The 23,071-nt window shown below is 45.1% G+C and overlaps 1 protein-coding gene across 1 annotated transcript; it reads right to left on the minus strand.

Moving 5' to 3' along the window:
- Window positions 1–858: 858 nt before the first annotated feature.
- On the minus strand, window positions 859–10,138 carry MMP15 (matrix metallopeptidase 15). The gene is made up of 10 exons (XM_056525400.1): window positions 9,795–10,138; window positions 8,827–8,975; window positions 8,475–8,597; window positions 6,824–7,128; window positions 6,556–6,717; window positions 4,092–4,309; window positions 3,728–3,866; window positions 3,468–3,618; window positions 2,935–3,050; window positions 859–2,567 (listed from the first exon to the last, which is right to left on the minus strand). Exons 1-10 carry the CDS (start codon window positions 9,921–9,923, stop codon window positions 2,143–2,145), a joined length of 1,917 nt encoding a protein of 638 aa, XP_056381375.1. The 5' UTR covers window positions 9,924–10,138; the 3' UTR covers window positions 859–2,142.
- Window positions 10,139–23,071: the final 12,933 nt, after the last annotated feature.

Below are 23,071 nucleotides of genomic sequence, written 5' to 3' on the forward strand. Positions count from 1 at the left end.
AATTCTGTAGTATGAACCCGGCCTAAGTGTACATTCCCACATGAAGGAAATTAGGAAATTATGTGGATTACCTGCAGCCTTTCACACCAAATCATGTGAAATATGTAGAAGTTTTGAGGAAAAAGAAAACCAATATATTTCAATCTAAAGTTGTGGATTTCACTGTGGAACCGCAACATTTCTGCAGATAAATCCACTGTGAAATTATAGTAGATTCTAACGTTGCTATTTAAATCAATGGGGAAAATGCAATCTCTCAAACACAACTTGACCTGCTGCAGGTCAATTTACACACTAATCAATTTACAGACAGATTTAGTCAGTTTTTTTGGGATAAGGCTCGGTTCACACTACTTTTTATGCAATACGGGACCGCATATGTCTGGGGGGAGCTAAAACCGGGCACTTCCGTATTCCTGCCGTTTGCGGCCTGTATGTAATGTATTTCAATGAACCGACCGGAGTGGAATGCTGACTCCGGTTGGCTCATTTTTGTCCTGTATGCGGTTTTCCCGCCGGACCTAAAACCGCGGTCCACCACGATTTTAGGTCCTGTGGGAAAACCGCATACGGGACAAAAATGAGCCGACTGGAGTCAGCGCTTCACTCCGGTCGGCTCATTGAAATACATTACATATGGGCCGCATACGGCAGGGATACGGGAGTGCCTGGTTTTAGCTCCCCCCAGCCGTATGCAGTCCCGTATTGCATAAAAAGTAGTGTGAACCCAGATGAAGTTTTTTTTTTTTTTTTAAATCTCATCCACTTTCCTGCTACTGTAAATGTTTCAGATTTTTCCACACAGAACTCACATGTGAACCTGCCTTCTGTTCTTTAAAGAAACTTCTGACATATGGGCTCCAACAATGAAACAGATTTAATAATGAAATGGGGAATAAGGAGCGCTGTCGCATGCTTTCCCTGGCCATAGCCATAGATCATGAGGGTTTCAAGACTGAGACCCAAAATCTAACTATTTGCATGACACAAAGGATTTTTTTAAATGACAGTAAGTTTTAACCTGCTGCTCTAAAAAAAAAGAAAAAAATGTATGTATGCCTGTCAGTCCTTATGCCCCTCCATAAATAAATTTTGGCATATTAACAGGGAAGAAGAAAGTGGTCATCGGCACTATTTGTTGTGTCAAAGGGGTTATCCAGGGGTAGAAAACCTGAGCTAATTTCTTGCAAAAACAGCAGCACCACCCCTGTCCTCATGTTGTGTTTGGAATTTGAGCTCAGTTCCACTGATGTGAATGGAATCAAGTTGCAGAACTAAACACAACATAAGGACAGGTGTGGTGCTGTTTTTGGAAGAAATTATGTGTTTTTTGCACAAGTAAACAAACTTACCCATCTGTCTGCTGTATTGACACCACTGCACTCATTCTATTACGCTGTATAGCGTTGGCATTCTTACCTATAAGTGAGTTGTACTGACACAGTGGCACGCTATGTGGTACTCTTGTGCTCACCATTGTGACATAAAAATTTCCAATTTAATGTTTAGAAAACTTTAATAAAAACAAACATTTGGGTGGTGCTAATCATGCAGAGGCTGCGATGCACAGGCCATAGTGTGGGCCCAGCCCCTACAGAATTTCCCTTCTTACCCAAGACTGACATTCCACAGGAACAACGGACTCTCTGATAGACAACAGGGAACAGACCCTCCCGCCCCCCATCTCTAGCACTTGATTGGGAGGGGAATCTGCTCCTTGTTTCTATCTTGTGTCCATCTTAGGACTTGTTCAGTGCAAAATAAAAATTATAGAAGGTGGCGGCGGCGGCACCCTAACCGCACTCACGGCAGACATTCATTGTAATGATCAGGGTCATGTGCAACACAAAGTACCAAGAGCTACATGGTGCAATTCACAAGTGCAATTATCACAGCAGCCACATGGTGTCGCTGTCCAGAGTATTACCCCAGCACACCTGCAGAGGGTGGCAGATACAGCACCTCCACTGCCACTTTTTTAAAGTTCCGCAGGTTGGGAGGAAGGGGTGGTCTGCTCCCATGTTAGCACCACAAAAAAAATGTAAATTAAAATGTACAAAAACCAAGATGGCTGGAAAAGTGGGAAGCGATGGATGGCAAGTGGTCATTGAATGGGGGTGGGGGGGGGGGGGGGGGGAGGGGTCACACCCATTCCTGCAGGGAACGCTTGCAGTATCGGAGGGATTTTGGAGGCCCTTTTCTGTGCATCTGAACAATGATGTAGATTAATCCCAGGATGCATAGCAGCAGTAGTAGAGGCACAATCACCATGGCAACACTGACTGCACGTGTATACTCATCAATATGGACAACCACATCCACATCTCGGCCATTGTCCTCCCTGCCTGCAGTCTCCTTGTCCCTGTCCTGATCCTCAGGCTCAACATCAGGGTTAAATGGTGGCTGCTCCACATCTGGCCACCTCGGGGCAGCATCTGGTTCCTTGAACACTTCTTCCTGGCAGCCCATGAGGTCTCGTAATATAGACTTGGGGTACCCAGGCTCTGTCTTCAGACGCTGGTTGTCAAATTTCCAGTATTTGGCTCCTCTGTAGAAGTAAGTGTATGCTGCCGGGGACAAGACAGTGGCATCAGTTGACATTGAATCCCAGGACCCCTCTGTGAAGATTCACCTGGTTGGCTAATTCTCTCTCATAAATCCTATTAAATGTTCATCAGGATTCATCAGTGTGGACTGGACTATAGCGTAGTGACTATAATGTACTTTCCCCTCTGATTAGCCATGTCAGACTAAGGAGAGGCTGACTGTAGGACAGGTGAATACAATCTACTGCTGCCTGTTATCAGCCATTTCAGACTAGGGAGAGGTTGACTAGTTTTCTCTAGTAGGTTGAGTGACAGGAAGTCTGCACAGTGCAGTAAAGCACTTCGCCTGTGTGAAAAAGACATTTTGCTCCTATCATGTTATACTCACATGTATCTGAACTCAGGAAGGCACCTTTTGGGGTGTCTGGGATACCAGCCCAGACCTTAATGGATTTTGGGTAACCTGTATCAACAGAGCGACTCTCTTCATTGAAGCGCCAGTAGCTAGAGTTGAAAAAAAAAAAAAAAAAAAAAGCCATAAGATAATTTGCAGAAGGGTCATTATGAAGGGGGTGTGAGGGGTAAGAGCCATGAGAGAAGGTGGAACTAGACCTCCAGGCAGCCCAACATGGCTAAACCCTTTAATAAGAAGAGGGTCTCATACAGAGGAGAAGAGACACATACAAAGAGTGTTTTCCTGCTGGCTCTTGTATGACCCAGGCCCAGAGGGAGCTTCCTCTCATCTATTCTTGTCCATTTCCTGTTTTCCAATGTTTTCACTCCCCCGGTCACAGATACTCTATATGTGAACAATCTCAAGAATGGCTGTCAGAAACGTAAAGGGGATCCATAGTTTCAAACTGTACTCCAGTTTTTCCCCCAGTATCACATGTGGGGCAAATAGTATAACCCCAGTCTTACCTGTCTCCCCGGAAGAAGTATGTGTGTCCTGTGGGTTCCCACCATATAGCTGTGTCAATCCTGTCATAGGGGATGCCATATCCCAAGTTGCTAAGTGGCTGTGGATACCCCGACTCCAGATTGGCTTCACGGAACAACCAGTATTTATCCCCTGCCAATTAATGAGATGTTAATAATCACAGGACTTGCCTCCTCTATATAAAAATATAGCATCAAACTGGAAATGACCCCCACCACATCTGCAATTCCCCCAGACCCACCTTTAAAAAACACAAACTTCCCATCATGTCTCTCATATACAGCGCTTATGTTGGCTGGGAGTCCTCTCCAGAAATGGCCGATCGGCATAGGGTAGTTATCCAATACCCGGTTATTACGCACTCTCCAGAACCAGGCACCCTGCACATTAACACAATACTGTCAGCAGGCTGCCCTCCCACCTCTGACAAAGGAGGAGGGGCAAAAGGGCAAATCCTAAATAGTGGAACCCACAAGCAAAACTCACCGACAGTTCTGAGACTGCTCTGGTCTGTCCTATGGTAGTGGATAGGGAGCCGGTGATGTCATGTTGATAAAAGCATTGAATGGGTGAAGGGAAGCAGGACTTTCTCAGGATCTGCTTACCTTAAAGACAAACATCTCTCCGCGCAGGACAGTCACTGCATCAAAGTTGCCCTCACAGATATTAGGGCCATATTGATCAGGGATAGATGGGCTTTTAGGAGGGGCATTTCCAGGCCGCTCTGGTTTGCCCCCTGGTGGTGGCTTTGGAAGTCTCTTGTCTGGGCGGGCTGGAGTAGTAAAAGGAGATAGGGTACTCGGTGCCTCGTTGTTCGGACTCCCTGTATAGACAACAGTATAAGACAATGAAGGAGATTTGTCAAAACCTGTGCAGAGGAACATCGTTGATTTGCCCATAACAATCAGACTGATTCATTCATTTTTAAAATGGCTTTGAAAAATAAATAAAAAATAGGGATTTGGTTGCTATGGGAAAGCTGGTCAACATGTCCTCTGCACAGGTTTTGATAATTCTCCAAAAATACTTGTTAGGAACCAGGGGGATGTGATTTATCAGCAGTAGAAACAGCTTGGAGTATCATGAAAAGGGCAACAACATGTGAGAGGAGATAATAATGGGGTTAGGGGAAAAAAGTTAAATACTAAAGCAGCATAATATACTATAGCAGTATATTATAGGCACAACAATGGGGCTGTGGGAGCAGATCGTATGATATAACAACAATAATGGGTGGGAGGGAGGTATGATATAAGGCTAATAATTGAGAGGAAAGAAAGTAAAATATGGAGACATTAATGGCTTATTTAAAATATAGTTGCATGAACCCTATGGAATAAACTGGATTTCTGCCTTGATTACTAATGAAACATTCAAACTATCGTCGTGCTCTGACCCCTTCAGCTCTTTCTTTTTGCCCAAACAGACCCTGAACAGGTCGGAGCACAACTACACAGTCGGGTTCTGAAGGATCCTATTGACTTGAATGGGGTCAGTTGAGTTTCCAGTATTTTACAGGAGTTGAGCAGAGAAAAAAAATAGGACGTGGTATTTTTTTTCCCTCCGCTTAACTCCTGTCCTTCTGATTGATGGTCTGACCAATGGCGCTCCCTTAAGTGGAGCACACCGGCAGTGTGATGGAGCACCAAGTCAAACACTTCATGACACAGAGGAAAAAGTGGACCAGTTGCACATAGTAACCAATCAGATTGCTTCTTTCATTTTTGAAAAGGCCTCTGAAAAGTAAAAGAAGCGATCCGATTTGTTGCTATGGGCAACTGGTAAACTTTTCCTCAGCACAAGTCTTGATGAATCTCCCCCATTGAGTAAACATACAAAGTGCAGGGAGAAAAACTGAGTGAACCCTTGAGCCTAATAAGTATGTCCCTCTTTAGCGGCAATCGCTGGAGCTGCAAATAAGATTTGCACAACGGTGAGAGGCAACTTTTCCTCCCTGCAGATGTATTCAGATTATGAATATTTCTGGGATGCCTGAAATGCACAGCCCTCTATAGGTCCTGCCACAACATCTAAAGAGGATTATGGTCAGAACTCTGATTTATTGTGTGCTTTGGGTCAAAGTCATGTTGTATTACTCAATGTCAATTCAGCTTGAGGACACAGACTGCTGCCCTCACCTTTAATGTAAAATATTTTAATCCATCTTTGAATTCATTGTTCCCTCAATAAATCACAAAATGTCCTGAGGCAGCAAAGCAAAGGGCATTTGTGCTTCTGAGGCCGGGTTCACATGGGCGGAACTTGTGAGGACATTCCACTGCAGAAAATTCCCATTGATTTCAAATAGGATTCTGCTGCGCTGTACATGTGGCAGAATTTCCACACAAGATGTTTCTTGCCGTGGAAATTCAGGATTCTGAAGTTTGTAGTCTTCTGTAGGTCTTTTGCTGTTACCCCTGTCTGCTGAGCTCTTAAAATTATCTTGCATGCCCACTCTTAGAGACAGTAGCAACAGGGCTGAATATTTTCATAAAATTTGCAGATAATTTGTCTAACCATGGATAAATATATACCAAGGTCTTTAGCAGTGATATTTTGGCATCATAAATCTACATATCACATCTTCTGAAAGCTGTTATTATTGAGGTATTGTTCACACTGAGAAATCCTTTCTGCAAAGAAGAGACCTATCAGTATCCAAGGTTTGTTTGCATTTAATTGGTAGTACGGTGTTCACTGGTGTTTTGCCAATCTCTTCTCCTTAAGTAAAATATTTTGCCACTTTCCCCCCTGCATTGTAGATGTTTAAGTTCTAAATAAAAGATGTGACTGGTACAACTGTTTGCGTGTTGTTAGTTTAGATTCTTATCTAGGTAACTATTATAACATATACAGTCAGCCCACAATTTAGAAACAATTAATGCTAAAAACCCACCTTTCAATTGTAGGTGCAGTAATGAAGAGGGAAGGTAAAATAATACAGGAGCAATAATAAGGATGTAGGAGGTAATATGGTACAGGGACAATAATGGAAATAGGTAATATAATACAAGGCCAATAATTTGGGTGGAGGTAATCAGGGCTGCAGGAATAGTGTGGGGTTCTCACCGTACAGCTGTTGTATTCCTCGCCTATCGTCCTCGGGCAGCTGGAAGTTGTCAGTGTCCATCCACTGGTAGAAGGGTGCCATGATTGCGGTGGGGTTATTTGAATGCTCCAGGCCTAAGGAATGTCCGAGCTCATGGACAGCGACCAAGAAGAGGTGATTCCCTGAGTAGGGGGACAGCAGCTGTTACCCCTTTGTGCCCCCACAGCTGTTATCCCTCTGAGTTCCCCTGCAGCTGATGCCTCTTATGGCACATGGCTGGGCCCTCACCTGACAAGTCGGTGTTGTCCACTGTCCAAGGTTCTTCTAAGTCGAAATGAGCATCTCCGCCCATGCCTGGCCCAGGAAAGTAAGCATGCGCCAGAAAGCCACCAGGACCATCAAAGGGCGAGCTGTCACCATGGAAGCCGGAGGCAAAAAGAATGAGGATGTCTGTGGTGGCCTGGCGCTGTCGTAAACTCTCATATGGGATTTCTGAGAAGGTCAGTGGTGTTACACTTGACCACACAGCAAAGGCTTTCCGTATGGCATCCATGGAGTTATAGACACCCAGCCTGGCCGAGTGATTCTGGATACTGCAAAAAGAAGTGGGGGTATCATATGGATGACATTGGAAGAATGACACACACGTGTGTATATAGAGTCCATTCTACACACACATATACCCATGGCTCAATGCACACATAAATTCATGCCCTTCCCCTACTCTACACATGTACAGTATACATGCTCTAGCATTCTACACATACATGTATAAATATCATGCACTCATGCTAGACACTATTATACACACGCCCTACCCTCGCTGTGCACACAATTACTTCTTTCTCTTGGCTCAGGATGTTTTTTTTTTTCTAGCTGGTATCTGGCAATGTCCAAGGTCACATGATTACCGATCAATAACAGCACAAGGCAAACACCCAGCACTACAGTCACTATTCTGCTGTTATATCTTCTCTTCAGATATGAATAAAATCAAGAACTGTAGCAACATTTCTGCTGGTACATCATCATTTAGATTAACAGGGTCAGTATTAACAGGAAGAAATCTACTTTAGTGCAAGATTTTACTTAAAAAAAATAAAATAAAAAAAAAAAAAGCTTGTGCACAGTTATAGCCTCGGTATTCCTAACCAACAGATCAGAACACACTGATGGGGCACTAATAACGTATGGGGTTTAGACACACTACTTTTGGGGACAAATGATTTTAAAAGGTATATGTGAGACCTCTGACAAAAGGGTCCATGCCCCCCTAATTATTATGCAGAGTAATCCAATAGTGAAATTCTTTTGGTGAAGGCGCTATGAGACCACACTGGTACTTTGGGAACACAGTGAGCGCTAGAACCATTGATCTTATTCTGCTTGGCACAATAGGGGATCTCCAATTAGCAAACTTAATTAGGAGGGCACTATTCCTGTGAGGTGAGCAATCCGCTTATTGCATTTATTTGGAGTGATCACTGTATTAAACTCTAAACTCAAGCCCCCCTCGACATGTTTCGCTGCTTAACGCAGCTTTGTCAAGAGGACAGCGGGCACTGACAGTGCATGCTATCCTCTTGACAAAGCTGCGTTAAGCAGCAAAACATGTCGAGGGGGGCTTGAGTTTAGAGTTTAATACAGTGATCACTCCAACCCAATTTGCACACCACTGTAGGTGCACACGGGGATCATATACATTGGGACAGAGTAGCCTGTCTGGCACTAATCAACATGTGGGCTTACCTATATCCATAATGGAATGAATAGCACTGGAATTTTAATCCACTTTTTTGGTGTGTCTTTCGCAATTAATAAAACCATTAAGAATAAACAAACATTCTCAAGTGCTTAAGATCAGGATCAGTGAAGGAGAGGATGCACATGGTTCCCTGCTGATCATGCCTGTAATGCCAGCCTTGGGCCGGGCACACACCTGTATGTCAGATGCAGCTGGTTCCACTTGCGTCCAGTGTGGGCGTAACGTCTCCGCCGCATGCTGGACTTTGCTTTGCTTCCAAACTGATCGGGGACACCACATCGTGGCTTCTTCATCCACCTGACAATAAACAGCCATGTTAAGAGAAAATGAAAGGTGAGGGAGGGGTGCTGGGCACATCCACTGAATTTATAGAGAAGGGATACCACAACATACATTGAATATGGCAGTTCTAGGAGGGATGATTATTAGTGTAAAGACTGAGATGGTGCCTCCTGGTGGCTGTGCAATAAATAACATTCATTACTGTATATGTTCCAGCATGCCCTAGGAGCTTTGTGGTCCTTACTCTCTAGTGTTCTTATCCAGCTCTCCCGTCACTGGTATCCCATAAAATTGCTGCATTTCAGAGATGGCGGAGGAGAAGATCTGAGCAGAGCGCAGGGTGGACATCTGGCGACTGACTGGAGGAAGGTAGCCATAGAGCCGCAGCCATGCCTGGAGGAAGAACAGCAGACATCTCACAATGTATTCTGAGCTAACAACATCCCTTACTGAGGCACTTTCCATTGTTCCATACTTACTATTCATCTCATATAGTGTAACCATCAAAGCAACTTAGGGGGCAAATCCACATAACCCAACATCATCCCATCCTGCTGAGCTCACCCACTATCTCTGGCTTATTCTACACTTAGCAGATCTGGATGTGACTACAGCAGTGGTCTTCAACCTGTGGACCTCCAGATGTTGCAAAACTACAACTCCCAGCATGCCCGGACAGCCAACGGCTGTCCGGGCATGCTGGGAGTTGTAGTTTTGCAACATCTGGAGGTCCGCAGGTTGAAGACCACTGGACTAGAGGATCATTATTTCTATGGTGAATGTATCTGGGTGTTGGCACAGGAGCCCACACCAATCAGGGGTCTATGTACCCTCTTCAGTCATGTTACTATATTATTTAGGGGGTCTGGTAGCCCCACCTGTCTGCTGGACCTTACTGAAAGCCAAAAGTCAAGGTAAAGGCCCCAACCCTGCAGATGACAAGGACAATTGTTTCACATGGACATTTCGGATCTTATCCTTGCACATAAACATGGGTCACCAGTGGGGTAAGGGGCAGTGTAGGGTCTGGGAATGTTTACTGCATTCTAGGGCATTTCCCCCATCAATAATAGCCATATAATAGGACAGTGAAGACTCCTGTGTACGTATAGGGTCTGAGGGGGAGCCGAGGGTCGGGCTCAGGGGTTGTCCACAGGTCAAATCCGTAGTAGTGGGGGATGGTGTCCGCTCGCCCACGGCAGCAGTAGGTACCTCGGCCCGAGAGTCGTCCTCGCCGCCGGCCGTGCATCCCTGACAAGAAAGGAGGAGAAGGCTCCATCCCAGCAGCAGCCCCGGGGCCCGGCCACATTTCCCACTGCGCGTTCCCCCGCCGTCCGCCATAACCTGGCTCCGCTTCTCCTCTTTGTTTCGCTCAGTGTCGAGCAGACGACGCGACGTCCCAGCTCTCAGGCCCTCGTTTCCCCCTGACAGCCGGCCTGCTCCATGGGAGAACCCGGAGCAGCTCCTCCGGCTCACGGACACCGCCACCGGGAGCCTGGACCACGGCCCCGCCCTTTCTCCGCCCCCACAACATGCTTGAGACTGGAGGCCGCGGTGTGCCTGTGCTGCCACCTGCCGGAAAGAGCAGGAGTAGAAGGCGTCCGAGCGCGGTTGGCACCGGGCACAGCGCAGTCTGACAGGAATCCGCCCCTTTACTGAACCGCCTCACCCAGAATCATGGAGCTCCAACATATCCATTCAGAAAGAGGTGAGAGATCAGTGCGGACAACACTATTGTGGTAAAGGATTTCCTGGCGCTGACAGCAAGCAGAGATCTTGAAAATGGTGTAAAACAAGCATATCTGGCACTAGAATTCTCTCCTCCATCATATGCCAGTATATTCCAAACCGTAAGCCTCCAGTTGGTGCAAAACAGCCAAAAGCTGTCCAGGCATGCTGGGAGTTGTAGTTTTGCAACAGCTGGAAACACTGTTGATGACCGGTACTCACAGTGCAAATTCCAGTCCAGCGCCATTCACACTATAGAATTCTCAGGGCAGATGTTCATTCTTTCTGCAGAATCCAGTCAGGAATTGCATTTGTGAGCGGTCCTGACTGAGTTAGGACCGGCTACAGATGGTGAATGGGAACCAAGGGCAGCAGGTTATCAACACAAAGCAAGAATCATAAGTGCCTCTGAAAAAGGACAAATATTTGTACCTTTGAAACGCGTTTCATTTCACATAATGCATTTGTTTAGACCAATTTTTTTTTTATTGGACAGTTCCTTTAACCCCTTGGGGACGGAGCCCATTTTGACCCTAAGGACGGGAGCATTTTTTTTTGCAAATCTGACCTCTGTCACTTTAAGTATTAATAACTCTGGGATGCTTTTACTTATAAATTTGATTCCGAGTGTTTTTTCGTGACATTCTACTTTATGTTAGTGGTAAATTTTTGTCGATACTTGCATCATTTCTTGGTGAAAAAGTTCAAAAACTTATGAAAAAATTGAAAAGGTAGCATTTTTATAACTTTGAAGCTCTCTGCTTGTAAGGAAAACAGACATTACGAATAAATTAAATTTTGATTCACATATACAATATGTCTACTTTATGTTTCCATCATAAAACTGACGAGTTTTTACTTTTGGAAGACACCAGAGGGCTTCAAAGTTCAGCAGCAATTTTCTAATTTTTCACAACATTTTCAAAATCTGAACTTTTCAGGGACCTTTTCAGTTTTGAAGTGGATTTGAAGGGCCTTCATATTAGAAATACCCCATAAATGACCCCATTATAAAAACTGCACCCCTCAAAGTATTCAAAATGACATTCAAAAGGTTTGTTAACCCTTTAGGTGTTTCACGGGAATAGCAGCAAAGTGAAGAAGAAAATTCTAAATCTTCATTTTTTACACTCGCATGTAAACCCAGTTTTTGAATTTTTATAAGGGGTAATAGGAGAAAAAGCCTCCCAAAATTTGTAACCCAATTTCTCTCAAGCAAGGAAATACCTCATATGTGTATGTCAAGTATTCGGAGGGCTCAGAAGGGAAGGAGCGACAATGGGATTTTGGAGAGTGAGTTTTTCTGAAATGGTTTTTGGAGGGCATGTCACATTTAGGAAGCCCCTATGGTGCCAGAACAGCAAAAAAAAAAAAAAAATTTTAACACTTAGCGTAAAATCTCTTTCTCGAAGGATCCATTGGGGGACACAGACCGTGGGTGTATCTTGCTGTCTCTAGGAGGTGTGACACTATGGTAATAAAAAAAAGTCAGCTCCTCCCAGCAGGATATACCCGCCTTCAGGCTCTGAGCTAGTCAGTTTAAGTTCCGGAGCAATAGCAGAGGACCAATAGGTCAAGGAAAAACCCCAAACTGTCCGAGAACCAGAAGAAAAAACATAACTGAACACACCCTCGGACAGAGAACCAAAGGAAAAACCCAAAAAGGGCGGGAGCTGTGTCCCCCAATGGATCCTTTGAGAAAGAGATTTTACGGTAAGTGCCTTGCAAATTTGCGAGGCCGAGGCTCTATTCTGGAGAGCCCAGGATGCCCCAACAGAACGTGTGGAATGAGCCACAACCCTGAAAGGAGGAATCTTCCCCTTACAGCGCTAGGCTTCCGAAATGGCGGACCAAATCCACTTAGAAATGGTGGCCTTGGAAGCAGGTTGTCCCTTGCGATGACCTTCCGTAAGAACGAAAAAGGAATCACACTGACGAAACGAAGAAGTGATGGAGAGATAAGACCAAACAGCCCGAACTACGTCCAGCTTGTGTAGTAAGCGCTCCTTAGGATGAGAAGGAGCCGGGCAAAAGGACGGGAGGACAATGTCCTCATTGAGATGAAAGGCCGAGACCACCTTAGGTAAAAAGGAAGGGTCTGGCCGGAAAACAACCTTGTCCTGGTGGATCACCAGAAACGGAGAACGGCAGGAAAGAGCTGCCAATTCAGACACCCTCCGGATGGAGGTGATAGCCACCAGAAACGCCACTTTCCAAGAAAGGAGGCGGAGAGACACCTCTCTAAGGGGCTCAAAGGGTGCTCCCTGGAGGGCACTAAGAACCAAATTCAAGTCCCAAGGAGGAGAGGGTGACCGATAAGGAGGAACAGCGTGCGCCACTCCTTGCAGGAAGGTCCGGACATGAGGATTAGAAGTCAGGGGCCGTTGGAAAAGAACAGTAAGGGCCGGAACCTGACCTTTAAGGGAACTGAGAGACAACTCCAGTTCCAACCCCGACTGCAAAAAGGAGAGAAGACAGGGAACAGAGAAGGTTACCGGGGAGAAGTCCTGAGCTTCACACCAACGAAAAGAAGACTGCCAAGTACGGTGGTAAATTCTTGCGGAGGAGGGCTTACGAGCCTTAAGCATGGTGCAAATGACTTGGTCTCAACCGCCACGCCGTCAAATGCAGCGACTGTAAATTGGGGTGGCAAAGAGGACCCTGAGAGTAGATCCGGGCGGAGCAGAAGGCGCAGAGGAACGTCGTCCAGGAGCCTGACTATGTCGGTGTACCACGACCTTCGGGGCCAATCTGGAGCTACCTGCCTTGAGCTTCCTCAGAACCCTGGGAAGGAGTGGAAGAGGAGGGAACAGATAAGGTAGGGCGAACCCCGCCCAAGGAATCGCTAGGGCATCCACGGCCAAAGCCTGAGGGTCCCGGGACTTTGACACAAACGAAAGAATTTTCCGATTGTGCCGGGACGCGAAGAGGTCCACGTCCAGAATGCCCCAGAGGTCGCAGAGCTGTGTGAAGACCTCCGGATGAAGAGACCACTCGCCGGGGTCGGGTGAGGACCGACTGAGGAAGTCCGCTTCCCAGTTGAGCACTCCCGGATTGTGGATCGCCGAAATGGCCGGAACCTTGCTCTCCGCCCAGGAGAGAATTTTGGTTACCTCGGCCATGGCTGCCGAGCTGCGAGTGCCGCTCTGTCGATTTATGTACACCACGGCCGTGGCGTTGTCCGACTGAACGCGGACAGGACGGGACTGAAGATGGGGCTCCCAATGAAGAAGACAAAGAAGAATCGCCCGTAATTCCAATATGTTTATCAGAAGAAGGGTCTCCTGGGGAGACCAGAGTCCCTGAACCGTCCAATCCCTGAACACGCCGCCCCAGCCCGACAGGCTGGCATCCATTGTAACAACCTGCCAATGAAGGGGAAGAAACGACCGCCCTTGAAGAAGGGGGGAGCGGAGCCACCAGAGCAGAGACTGATGGACCCCGAGAGGGAGAACAATCTGACGATCGAGGGACAGAGGAGATCTGTTTCATCGAGAGAGAATCGCCAGTTGGAGGGGGCGGTAATGAAACTGGGCAAAGGGTACAGCCTCCATAGTTGCCACCATCCGACCCAGGACTTCCATACAAGTGCGGATGGAGACTGATACCTGAGTCCGCAGGGAGCGGACCCCCTCCCGGAGCGCCAGACGTTTGTCCGGCGGAAGACAAATTCGGGAAGAGGCCGTGTCGAATAGAAGCCCCAGAAAGGTTAGAGACTGGGTAGGCTGGAGGACTGACTTGTACCGGTTGACCAGCCACCCGAAGCGAGTCAGAGTGTGGAGAGTGAGGTCCAGATTCTCCAGAGTCTGATCTCTGGTTGGAGCCTTGATGAGAAGGTCGTCCAGATAGGGTATTACCGAGATCCCCTTCGACCGTAACAGGCCCATCACTGGCGCAAGGAGGATCTTTGTAAAGACCCGAGGAGCCGTGGCTAGACCGAAGGGGAGGGCTACAAATTGAAAGTGCCCCTCCGGAACCGCAAAACGGAGGTACCGATGATGGCCCTGAAATATTGGCACATGGAGGTAGGCATCTTTGATGTCCACCGATGAAAGGAACTCCCCCTGTTCCAGGGACGCCACCACCGAGCGGAGAGATTCCATCCGGAAGTGGCGGATGGAATTGAGGTTGAGACGCTTGAGGTCTAGGATTGGTCGTACAGAACCGTCCTTCTTGGGGACCACAAAGAGATTTGAATAGAAACCCCGAAAACTTTCCCCTGGAGGGACGATCACCCCCTGGAGAAGCAGAGATTGGAGAGCCGCACAGAATTGCTTCGCCAGGGGAGGAGACCGGGGGGCCCGGGATCGGAAAAAGCGATCCCTCGGAAGGGAGGTGAATTCGATTCGGTAACCGTTGGACACCACGTCCCTGACCCAAGAGTCCTGAATGTGTGAGGTCCAGATGTCTCGGAAAAACAAGAGACGACCTCCCACCCGCAAAGAAACCGCGGGTGGAGGCCTCACTTCATGCAGAAGTGGGTTTGTGGTTGCCCGATTTGGGCGCAAAACGGCCAGAGCGGTTGGAGTCCGACTTCCAAGATGGGTGTGTCTAGAACGAGGGAGCCTTCTTGTCCCGCGAGGGCGCCTCTTTGGACCCCTTACTGGGGCCAGAGGTCCAAAAGGACCGAAAGAAAAAGGACTTCCTTTGGGAAGTAGGGTGAGCCTTATTTTGAGGTAACAAGGAACTCTTACCTCCCGTTGCCTCAGAGATAATCTCATCAAGGCGTTTGCCAAAAAGTCGGCCGCCGGTAAAGGGAAGCTCAGTGAGAGACCTTTTGGAAGCGGCATCCGCATTCCAAGCTTTAAGCCACATAGAGCGGCAGAGGGCTGCTAGGTGACCCACAGCAAAGGCAGAACAACGGGCTGACTGCATGGAAGCAGCGCATAGAAAGTCCCCAGCCATGGCGCATCGGAGAGCCAGAGCAGATAGCGGGATCCCCCCCAGAGGACCTAAGATATCCTGATGGAGCTGTTGGCACCACTCTGACAGGGCCTTGGAGACCCATGTCGAGGCGAAGATGGGAAGAAGAGGAGAAGAGCCAGCTGCTTCAGAAGCGAACTTCGCTAAAGATTCTACCTTCTTGTTCGTGGGATCCTTGAAGGCAGCGGCATCCGCCAGAGACAGTGTAGTCGCCTTAGAGATCCGGGAGATTGGTGGATCCACTGAGGGAGGGGAAGCCACCTTAGCGACAAAGTCCTTGTCAAATGAATAACGCTCTTGAATTGTCTTGACTCGCGGAAAGTACTTACCTCAGTCAGAAGAACTTACCTAATGGAGTCTTCAGTGAAGTCTTCAGTCAGCTTTTTGACCCTGGATCACGCCAGGCTGCTATGCGCAAGCGAGGCGAGCAGAGAAAAAAAAAAAGGGGGACCCCGGACCCATGAGGTACCACCCAGACGCTGACTGTTGGTGAGAGGGGGTTAACAGCGCATATACACAATGTCTGTGCCCCCTTACTCGCAATGGGGAAACAGTGAACCGCAGTTCCTGAGTCCCCACCTGAAAACGGAAAAGGAATAAAAAACGAACACGTCCCTATACTAGAAAAATAAAAAACAGAAGACCTGGACTGGAGAATTCAGCCCATGTCCACCTCCTTCAGACACTAAGCTTAAACTGACTAGCTCAGAGCCTGAAGGCGGGTATATCCTGCTGGGAGGAGCTGACTTTTACCATAGTTTCACACCTCCTAGAGACAGCAAGATACACCCACGGTCTTTGTCCCCCAATGGAGCCGATAGTATGCCATGTGGTTTTTTTTTTTTCTCTCTCTATTTTGGAAACTACACCCCTCAAGGCAAGTAAGAAGGGGTCCAGTGAGCCTTAACACCCCACAGGTGTTTGACGACTTTTCGTTAAAGTTGGATGTTTAAATGATTTTTTTTCACTAAAGTGCAGTTTTTTCCCCCCAAACTTACCATTTTTACAATTGGTAATAGGAGAAAATGCCCCCAAAATTGGAAACCACATCTCTTCTGAGTATGGAAATACCCCATGTTAGGATGTAAAATGCTCTGCGGGCGAACTACAATGCTCAGAAGAGGAGTCACATTTGGCTTTTGGAAAGCAAATTTTGCTGAAATGGTTTTTGGGGGGCATGTCGCATTTAGGAAGCCCCTATGGTGCCAGAACAGCAAAAAAAAAAAACAAACAAACATATGGCACACTATTTTGGAAACTACACCCCTTAAAAGGAACGTAACAAGGGGTATGTAAATGATTTAATTTTTTAACAAAATGCAAGTTTTCACCCAAATTTAACATTTTTACAAGGGGTTATAAAAGAAAAGGTTTTGTTACCTAACTCAGTATTTTCCAACCAATGTGCCTCCAGCTGTTGCAAAACTACAACTCCCAGCATATACTGATCGCCGAAGGGCACACTGGGAGATGTAGTTATGCAACAGCTGGAGGTACGCAACTACAACTCCCAGTATGCTGAGACAGCTGTTTGGGCATGCTGGGATTTGTAGTTTTGCACCAGCTAGAGGACTGCAGTTTGGAGATCACTGTGCAGTGAACTCCAAACTGTTGCCTTCCAAATATTGCAAAACTACAAATCCCAGCATGCTGTTTGGGCTTGTTGGGAGTTGTAGTTTTGCAAGATCTAGAGGGCCACAGTTTAGAGATCACTGGCACAGGGATCTCCAAACTTCAGCCCTCTAGCTGGTGCAAAACTACAAATCCCAGCATGCCCAAACTGCTTTTATTTGTAGTTTTGCAACATCTGGAGGGCTACAGTTTAGAGATCACTGTATAGTGGTCTCAAACTGTAGCCCTCCAGATGTTGCTAGGCAACTTACCGGCTTCCGTAGTCTGTACCAGGGAGCAAGCCGCATGTCGCTGCCGCCGATGGTAAGTGACCTACGGTTCCCCTGCTCTGCCCGGATTACCGTGGGTGGGCAGAGCGGGGTACCCGAACTTTACCCCCGCCCCCCAATCTGCTATTGGTTGGTCGCGTCTGACCTACCAATAACAGGGATAGGAGGGGTGGCACCCCTGCCACCTAACTCCTATCCCTTCAGGGGGACCCCCCAATCCCCCTTATTTTCCGGGTCACCGGAGACCGGTGTGACCCGGAATCGCAGCAAATCGCCAGTGTGAATTCACCGGCAATTTGTGGCAATCGCCGACAAGGGGGGCATTGGCACGGGATGCCTGCTGAATGATTTCAGCAGGCATCACGTTCCAATCACCGTCCGGCGAGCTGCGGTGATCGGAAATGCGGAGGGCGTACGGGTACGCCCTCCGTCCTTAAGTGATAAGACGCGAGGGAGTATCCATATGCCCTCAGTCCCCAACAAGTTAAGGACCACAGGTTTTTTCATTTTTGTATTTTCCTCCTCACCTTCTAAAAATCGGAAAACTTTCAATTTTGCACCTACAGACCCATATGAGGGCTTGTTTTTTTGCAACATCAATTGTACTTTGTAATGACATAATTTCACCCAAAAATTTATGGCGAAACCAGAAAAAATTTGTGGGGGCAAAACTGAAAAAAAAAAAAAAAAAAAAAAGCTATTTTGTAACTTTTGGGGGCTTCCAATTCTACAGTGTGCACTTTTTGGTAAAAATGATACTACAGCCGACATTTATCATGGTCTTTAGACTGTTTGGCCGGCATTTATCAATGTAGATGTATGTAAAGCATTTTTCTACACTTGTGTGCTGGTAATGTGTAGGAGCACCAAATTATTAAATGGTCACAGAGCATTTCATAAGTTCTGTGCAGGTCACATTTTTAGAAATACACCACATACACCAAAAAGCTACACCATGTCTGGGCTGGTGTAGTTTTAGAGACTTTTCAGTGGCTTTGCGCTTTTTTTATTCCTTTTCACAAAAAGGCGCAGTTCATAAATCCCTTCTATATCATGTGTATTGCTAAAATCAGTGGATTGCAACTCAAAATCAGCAGAAATATGTAAACCAAAAGGCACAAAAAAGTGCAAATAAGCCCTGCTTGCACCTTTTTTGCACCTTTTGTAGACAAAAAACAGTCTAAAGACAATGATAAATGTCGGCCTTTGTGTGCAAAAAAAGGCGCAAGGAGGGTTTAATTTTGCCTTTTGGTTTACACATTTCTGCTGATTTTGGCAATACACATGATATGGACGGGTTTTATGAACTGCGTCTTTTTGTGAAAAGGCACAAAAAGGCCGCAAAGCCTCTAAAACTACACCAGCCCAGACTTCGCTTTTTGATGTATGTGAAGAGAGAAATTTCAGTAAATGTGACCTGCACAAAACTTATGAAATGCTCTGTGACCATTTAATACATTTGGTGCTCCTACACATTACAGCACACAAGTGGGTAGAAAAATGACTCACACCTACAATGATAAATGCCGGCCCATATTATTAGTCTGTAGGTCCATATGGTTAAAAGGATACCCATTTTAAAAATTTTTTTACTACTTAAAAAATTTTTTTTTAGAACTACACGCACCAAAATTAGTATGTTTAAAATTGTCATTTTCTAACCTATAACTTTATTTTTCCTAATACGGGGCGGCATGAGGGCTCACTTTTTTGCGCCTGATCTGAAGTTTTTATCGGTGCCATAATTGTTTTGATGGGACTTTTTGATCGCTTCATTTTTTTAGGGTTTTCAAGTGACAAAAAAAAACGCAATTTTTGACGTTGGATTTTTTTTTACGTATACGCCATTGACCGTGCAGTTTAATTAACATTGTTCAGACATTTACGCACACGGCAATACCACATGTTTATTTTTATTTACACACTAATATATATATATATATATATATATATATATATATATATATATATATATATATATATATATATATATATATATTCACACTTTTAGCCCCCCATAGGGGACTATTACATGCAATCATTTGATTGCATACACTGAACAATGCTATGCCATAGCATAGCATTGACCAGTGTTATCTGTGTTCAATTGCTCCAGCCTGGATCTCAGGCTTGGAGCAAACGCCGCTCGGACAGCAAGGATCAAGGTAAGGCACCTCCCGCTGTCCACTCCACTGTTTGGGATGCCGCAATTTCACTGCAGCGGTCCTGAACATCTCCGCTGAGCTAACCGGCAGTATTTTCTCCTGGTTTAGATGCCGCAATGAACTTTGATCGTGGTGTCTAAAGTGTTGATACTGGACATCAGCTTGATCGGCGATGTCCGGTATTAACCGGGACCCAGCAGGTACAAAGAGCACTCTGCTATTGAGCGCGTGCTTCACATAATGGGATTCAGCCACGGACGTAAATATACATCTGTGGTAGTTAAGGTGTACTTTGATGGAATTTTTTTTTTAATCAACTGGTGCCATAAAGTCAGATTTGTAAATTACTTTTATTTAAAAATCTTAATCCTTCCCGTACGTAGCTGCTGTATGCTCTGGAGAAAGTGCTTTTCTTTTTGAATTTTTCTGTCTGACCACAGTGCTCTCTGCTGACACCTCTGTCCATGTCAGGAACTGACCAGAGTAAGAGCAAATCCCCATAGCAAACCTATTCTGCTCTGGACAGTTCCTGTCCATGGACATAGGTGTCAGCAGAGAGCACTGTGGACAGAAAAACCTCTCTGGAGCATACAGCAGCTGATAAGTACTGGAAGGATTAAGAGTTTTAAATAGAAATAATTTACAAATCTAACTTTCTGGCACCAGGTGATTAAAAAAACCAAATTGTTTTCCACTGAAGTACCCCTTTAATCAGTCTGAAGCAGTTTTTTTTAATTTGCGCCCTGACTTAGTTTTTCTTGGTACCACTTTTGTGGCTGTGACTTTTGCATTTGTCCACGTGTTGACTTTAGTAAACTAGGAAAAAAGGTCATTTACATTTTTATTGTGAGAAGGGCTCAGGTGAGGGGACTGATCAGATTACCCATAGCATGACTGCTGGGGATCAGATCAGCCATAAGAAGCACTAGTTAGTACTGATCACAGCATCTAAAAGGGTTTACCCCTTAAGGACCAATCGTTTTTCCAACTTTTGTTTTTTCCTCCTTACATTTTAAAAATCATAACCCTTTCAATTTTGCACTTAAATCCATGTGATGGCTTTTTTTGCACCACCAATTCTACTTTGTAATGACATCAGTCATTACCCAAAGATCTACAGCGAAATAGAAAACAATCATTGTGCGTCAAAATTGAAGAAAAACGCAATTTGGTAAATTTTGGGGGCTTCTGTTTCTACGCAGTACATTTTTCAGTAAAAATTACATCTTTATTCTGTAGGTCCATACAATTAAAATGATACCCTACTTATATAGGTTTGATTTTGTTGTACTTTTGTAAAAAAAATCAGAACTACATGCAGGAAAATGTACATGTTAAAAAAATAGTCATATTCTGACCCCTATCATTTTTTTATTTTTCCGCATACGGGACGGTATGAGGGCTCATTTTTTGTGCCATGATCTGAAGTTTATCGGTACCATTTGTTTTAATCTTACTTTTTGATCGCTTTTTATGGTATAAAAAGACTTTGTCAATGGCATACGCGCAAAATAATTCCAGTGTGTTTAACAATATTTTTATGGTTCAGAGATTTACACATGTGGCGATACCACGTTTGTTTTTATTTACACCTTTATGGGAAAAGGGGGGCGATTCTGATTTTTATTAGGGAAGGGGTTAAATCACATTTATTAACTTTCAGGATATCCGGCTTGGAGCAATCAAACGCTGATCGGACAGCCGGGAGCAGGGTGCATTCACACCACGTTTTTGCAATACAGTTCCCGTAAACGTTTTCAATGTGAAAACCGTATGGAACCGTATGCATTTACTCTCCACTGAAAACCTGTATGCCAAAAGATGCATCAGGTTGTGTTCGTTTTGAGTCTTGTACAGTTTTGTCAGTTTTTTCCAGTACCCAAAACCGTAGCCTACCATGGTTTTTGGTCCTGGAGAAAAACTGTATTAAACCTTATACTTTTTTTTTTTTTTTTAAACATGGGAGTCAATGGGAACTGTATTGTGCGTACGGTACCATCCAGTTTTCACCATATGGTTTTTGACTTTGCACAGTTTTTTTTTTTCTTGGAATTTCAAACAAGTGAAACTTTCTTCATAATGGAGTGAAAAGTTAAAAACGTTTAAGTTTTTTCCTTAAAACGGATGCAACCGGACATCGGTTTTTAACCGTATACAGGTTAAAACTTTCACACACATTTTGACACAGTTTAGTCCGGTTTTGAGGAATCAGTTTTTCATCAAAAACCTGATACGGGAACTGTATTGCAAAAACGTGTGAATGCAGCCTAAGACACCTCCTGCTGTCCTGTCATCTGTTGGGGATGCCAAGATTTCACCACGGCGATCTCGAACAGCTACGCTGAGCTAACCGGCAGTGTATTCTCCTTTTTAGATGCCGCAATCAACTTTGATGGCGGTGTCTAAAGGGTACCACACATCAGCCCAATTGGCAATGTCTGGTTGCTGATAGTAACCGGGACCTCGCAGATACGAAGCGCGCTCAGAAGCTTATCGGGAGTGGCCACAGGACGTAAATATACACCTGTGGTCGTTAAGGGGGTTAAAGGGGTACTCCACTGGAAAAAAAAATTTTTTAAATCAACTGGTGCCACAAAGTTAAACAGATTTGTAAATTACTTCTATTTAAAAATCTTACTCCTTCAGTACATATAAGCTGCTATTTGCTCCACAGGAAGTTTTTTGTCTGACCACAGTGCTCTCTGCTGACACCTCTGTCGATTTTAGGAACTGTCCAGAACAGGAAAGGTTTGCTATGGCGATTTGCTCCTACTCTGTACAGTTCTTAAAATGAACAGAGGTTTTAGCAGAGAGCACTGTGGTAAAAGGAAATCCAAAGAGAAAAGAACTTTCTGTGGAGCATACAGCAGCTGATAAGTACTGGAAGGGTTAAGATTTTTAAATAGAAGTAATTTACACATCTGTTTAACTATATGGCACCAGTTGATTTAAAAAAACATTGGATGATTATTGGATTGATTGAACATTGGATTCCTGTCTGTTTTGGGTCTTCAATTTTTTTGCATAGTGGTTTTGTGCCGCTTTTAATTTACAAATTTTAATAAAATCTGACAAATCCAGTGATTCGTTTAAAAAATTGCAGCAGAAGATATTTACAGTGTGTGTCTTTGAAAATGGAACAACCCCCCCCCCCCTCCCCGAAAAAAAATAAATAAATGCAAACTCATACTAGGTCTAACTAAGCTAAGAAAAGTGACATGCCACAGCAATGTTTGCCTTCACAGGTAAAGCATTTGTGGAATAGTGTTTACATCTATATGCCAAGCACGACATGGCAATATACTATTTAAACACCAAACAGTGATAATGCAGTAAGATCTATATACTACTTTTAGGGGTGTCTTATTTTTTCCATAAAGAGGTGGGGGGAGGGGGATCACTTCAAATGACACGGGGGGGGGGGGGGGGGGGTCCTTATATTCTGCACAGATTGAAAAGGCACAATGGGCCTTATTTTTGGGAGATATCTAATATTCGGGAGAAAGATGGTAGGTAAAAATTAGCAAACTTGATGTGACCTCATGTCATCTATTTGTCAAAAAAAATATTTTCCATGAAAGTATCCAATTTTCCAGACCAATAAATATAAATTACCACTCTAAGAACACCACACCAAAAAGGGAAATGGGGGGGGGGGGGGGGGGAGAGATTTATCAAAACCTGTCCAGAGGAAAAGTTGACCAGTTGCCCATAGCAACCAATCAGCTCACTTTCATTTTTACAGAGGCCTTGTTAAAAAGACAGAAACTGA

The sequence above is a fragment of the Hyla sarda genome, chromosome 6 (assembly GCF_029499605.1).
Source record: "Hyla sarda isolate aHylSar1 chromosome 6, aHylSar1.hap1, whole genome shotgun sequence".
NCBI classification, from domain to species: domain Eukaryota; kingdom Metazoa; phylum Chordata; class Amphibia; order Anura; family Hylidae; genus Hyla; species Hyla sarda.

What these genes read in the sequence shown, in the direction of transcription:
- MMP15 (XM_056525400.1), bottom strand. Translation starts at nt 9,923, where the DNA reads ATGGCGGACGGCGGGGGAACGCGCAGTGGGAAATGTGGCCGGGCCCCG. An exon ending in CTGGATAAGAACACTAGAGA is followed by an intron (nt 8,598 to 8,826) that starts GTAAGGACCACA and finishes GTTTATTGTCAG; the next exon opens with GTGGATGAAGAAGCCACGAT. An exon ending in GAAGTTTGTGTTTTTTAAAG is followed by an intron (nt 3,619 to 3,727) that starts GTGGGTCTGGGG and finishes ATTAATTGGCAG; the next exon opens with GGGATAAATACTGGTTGTTC.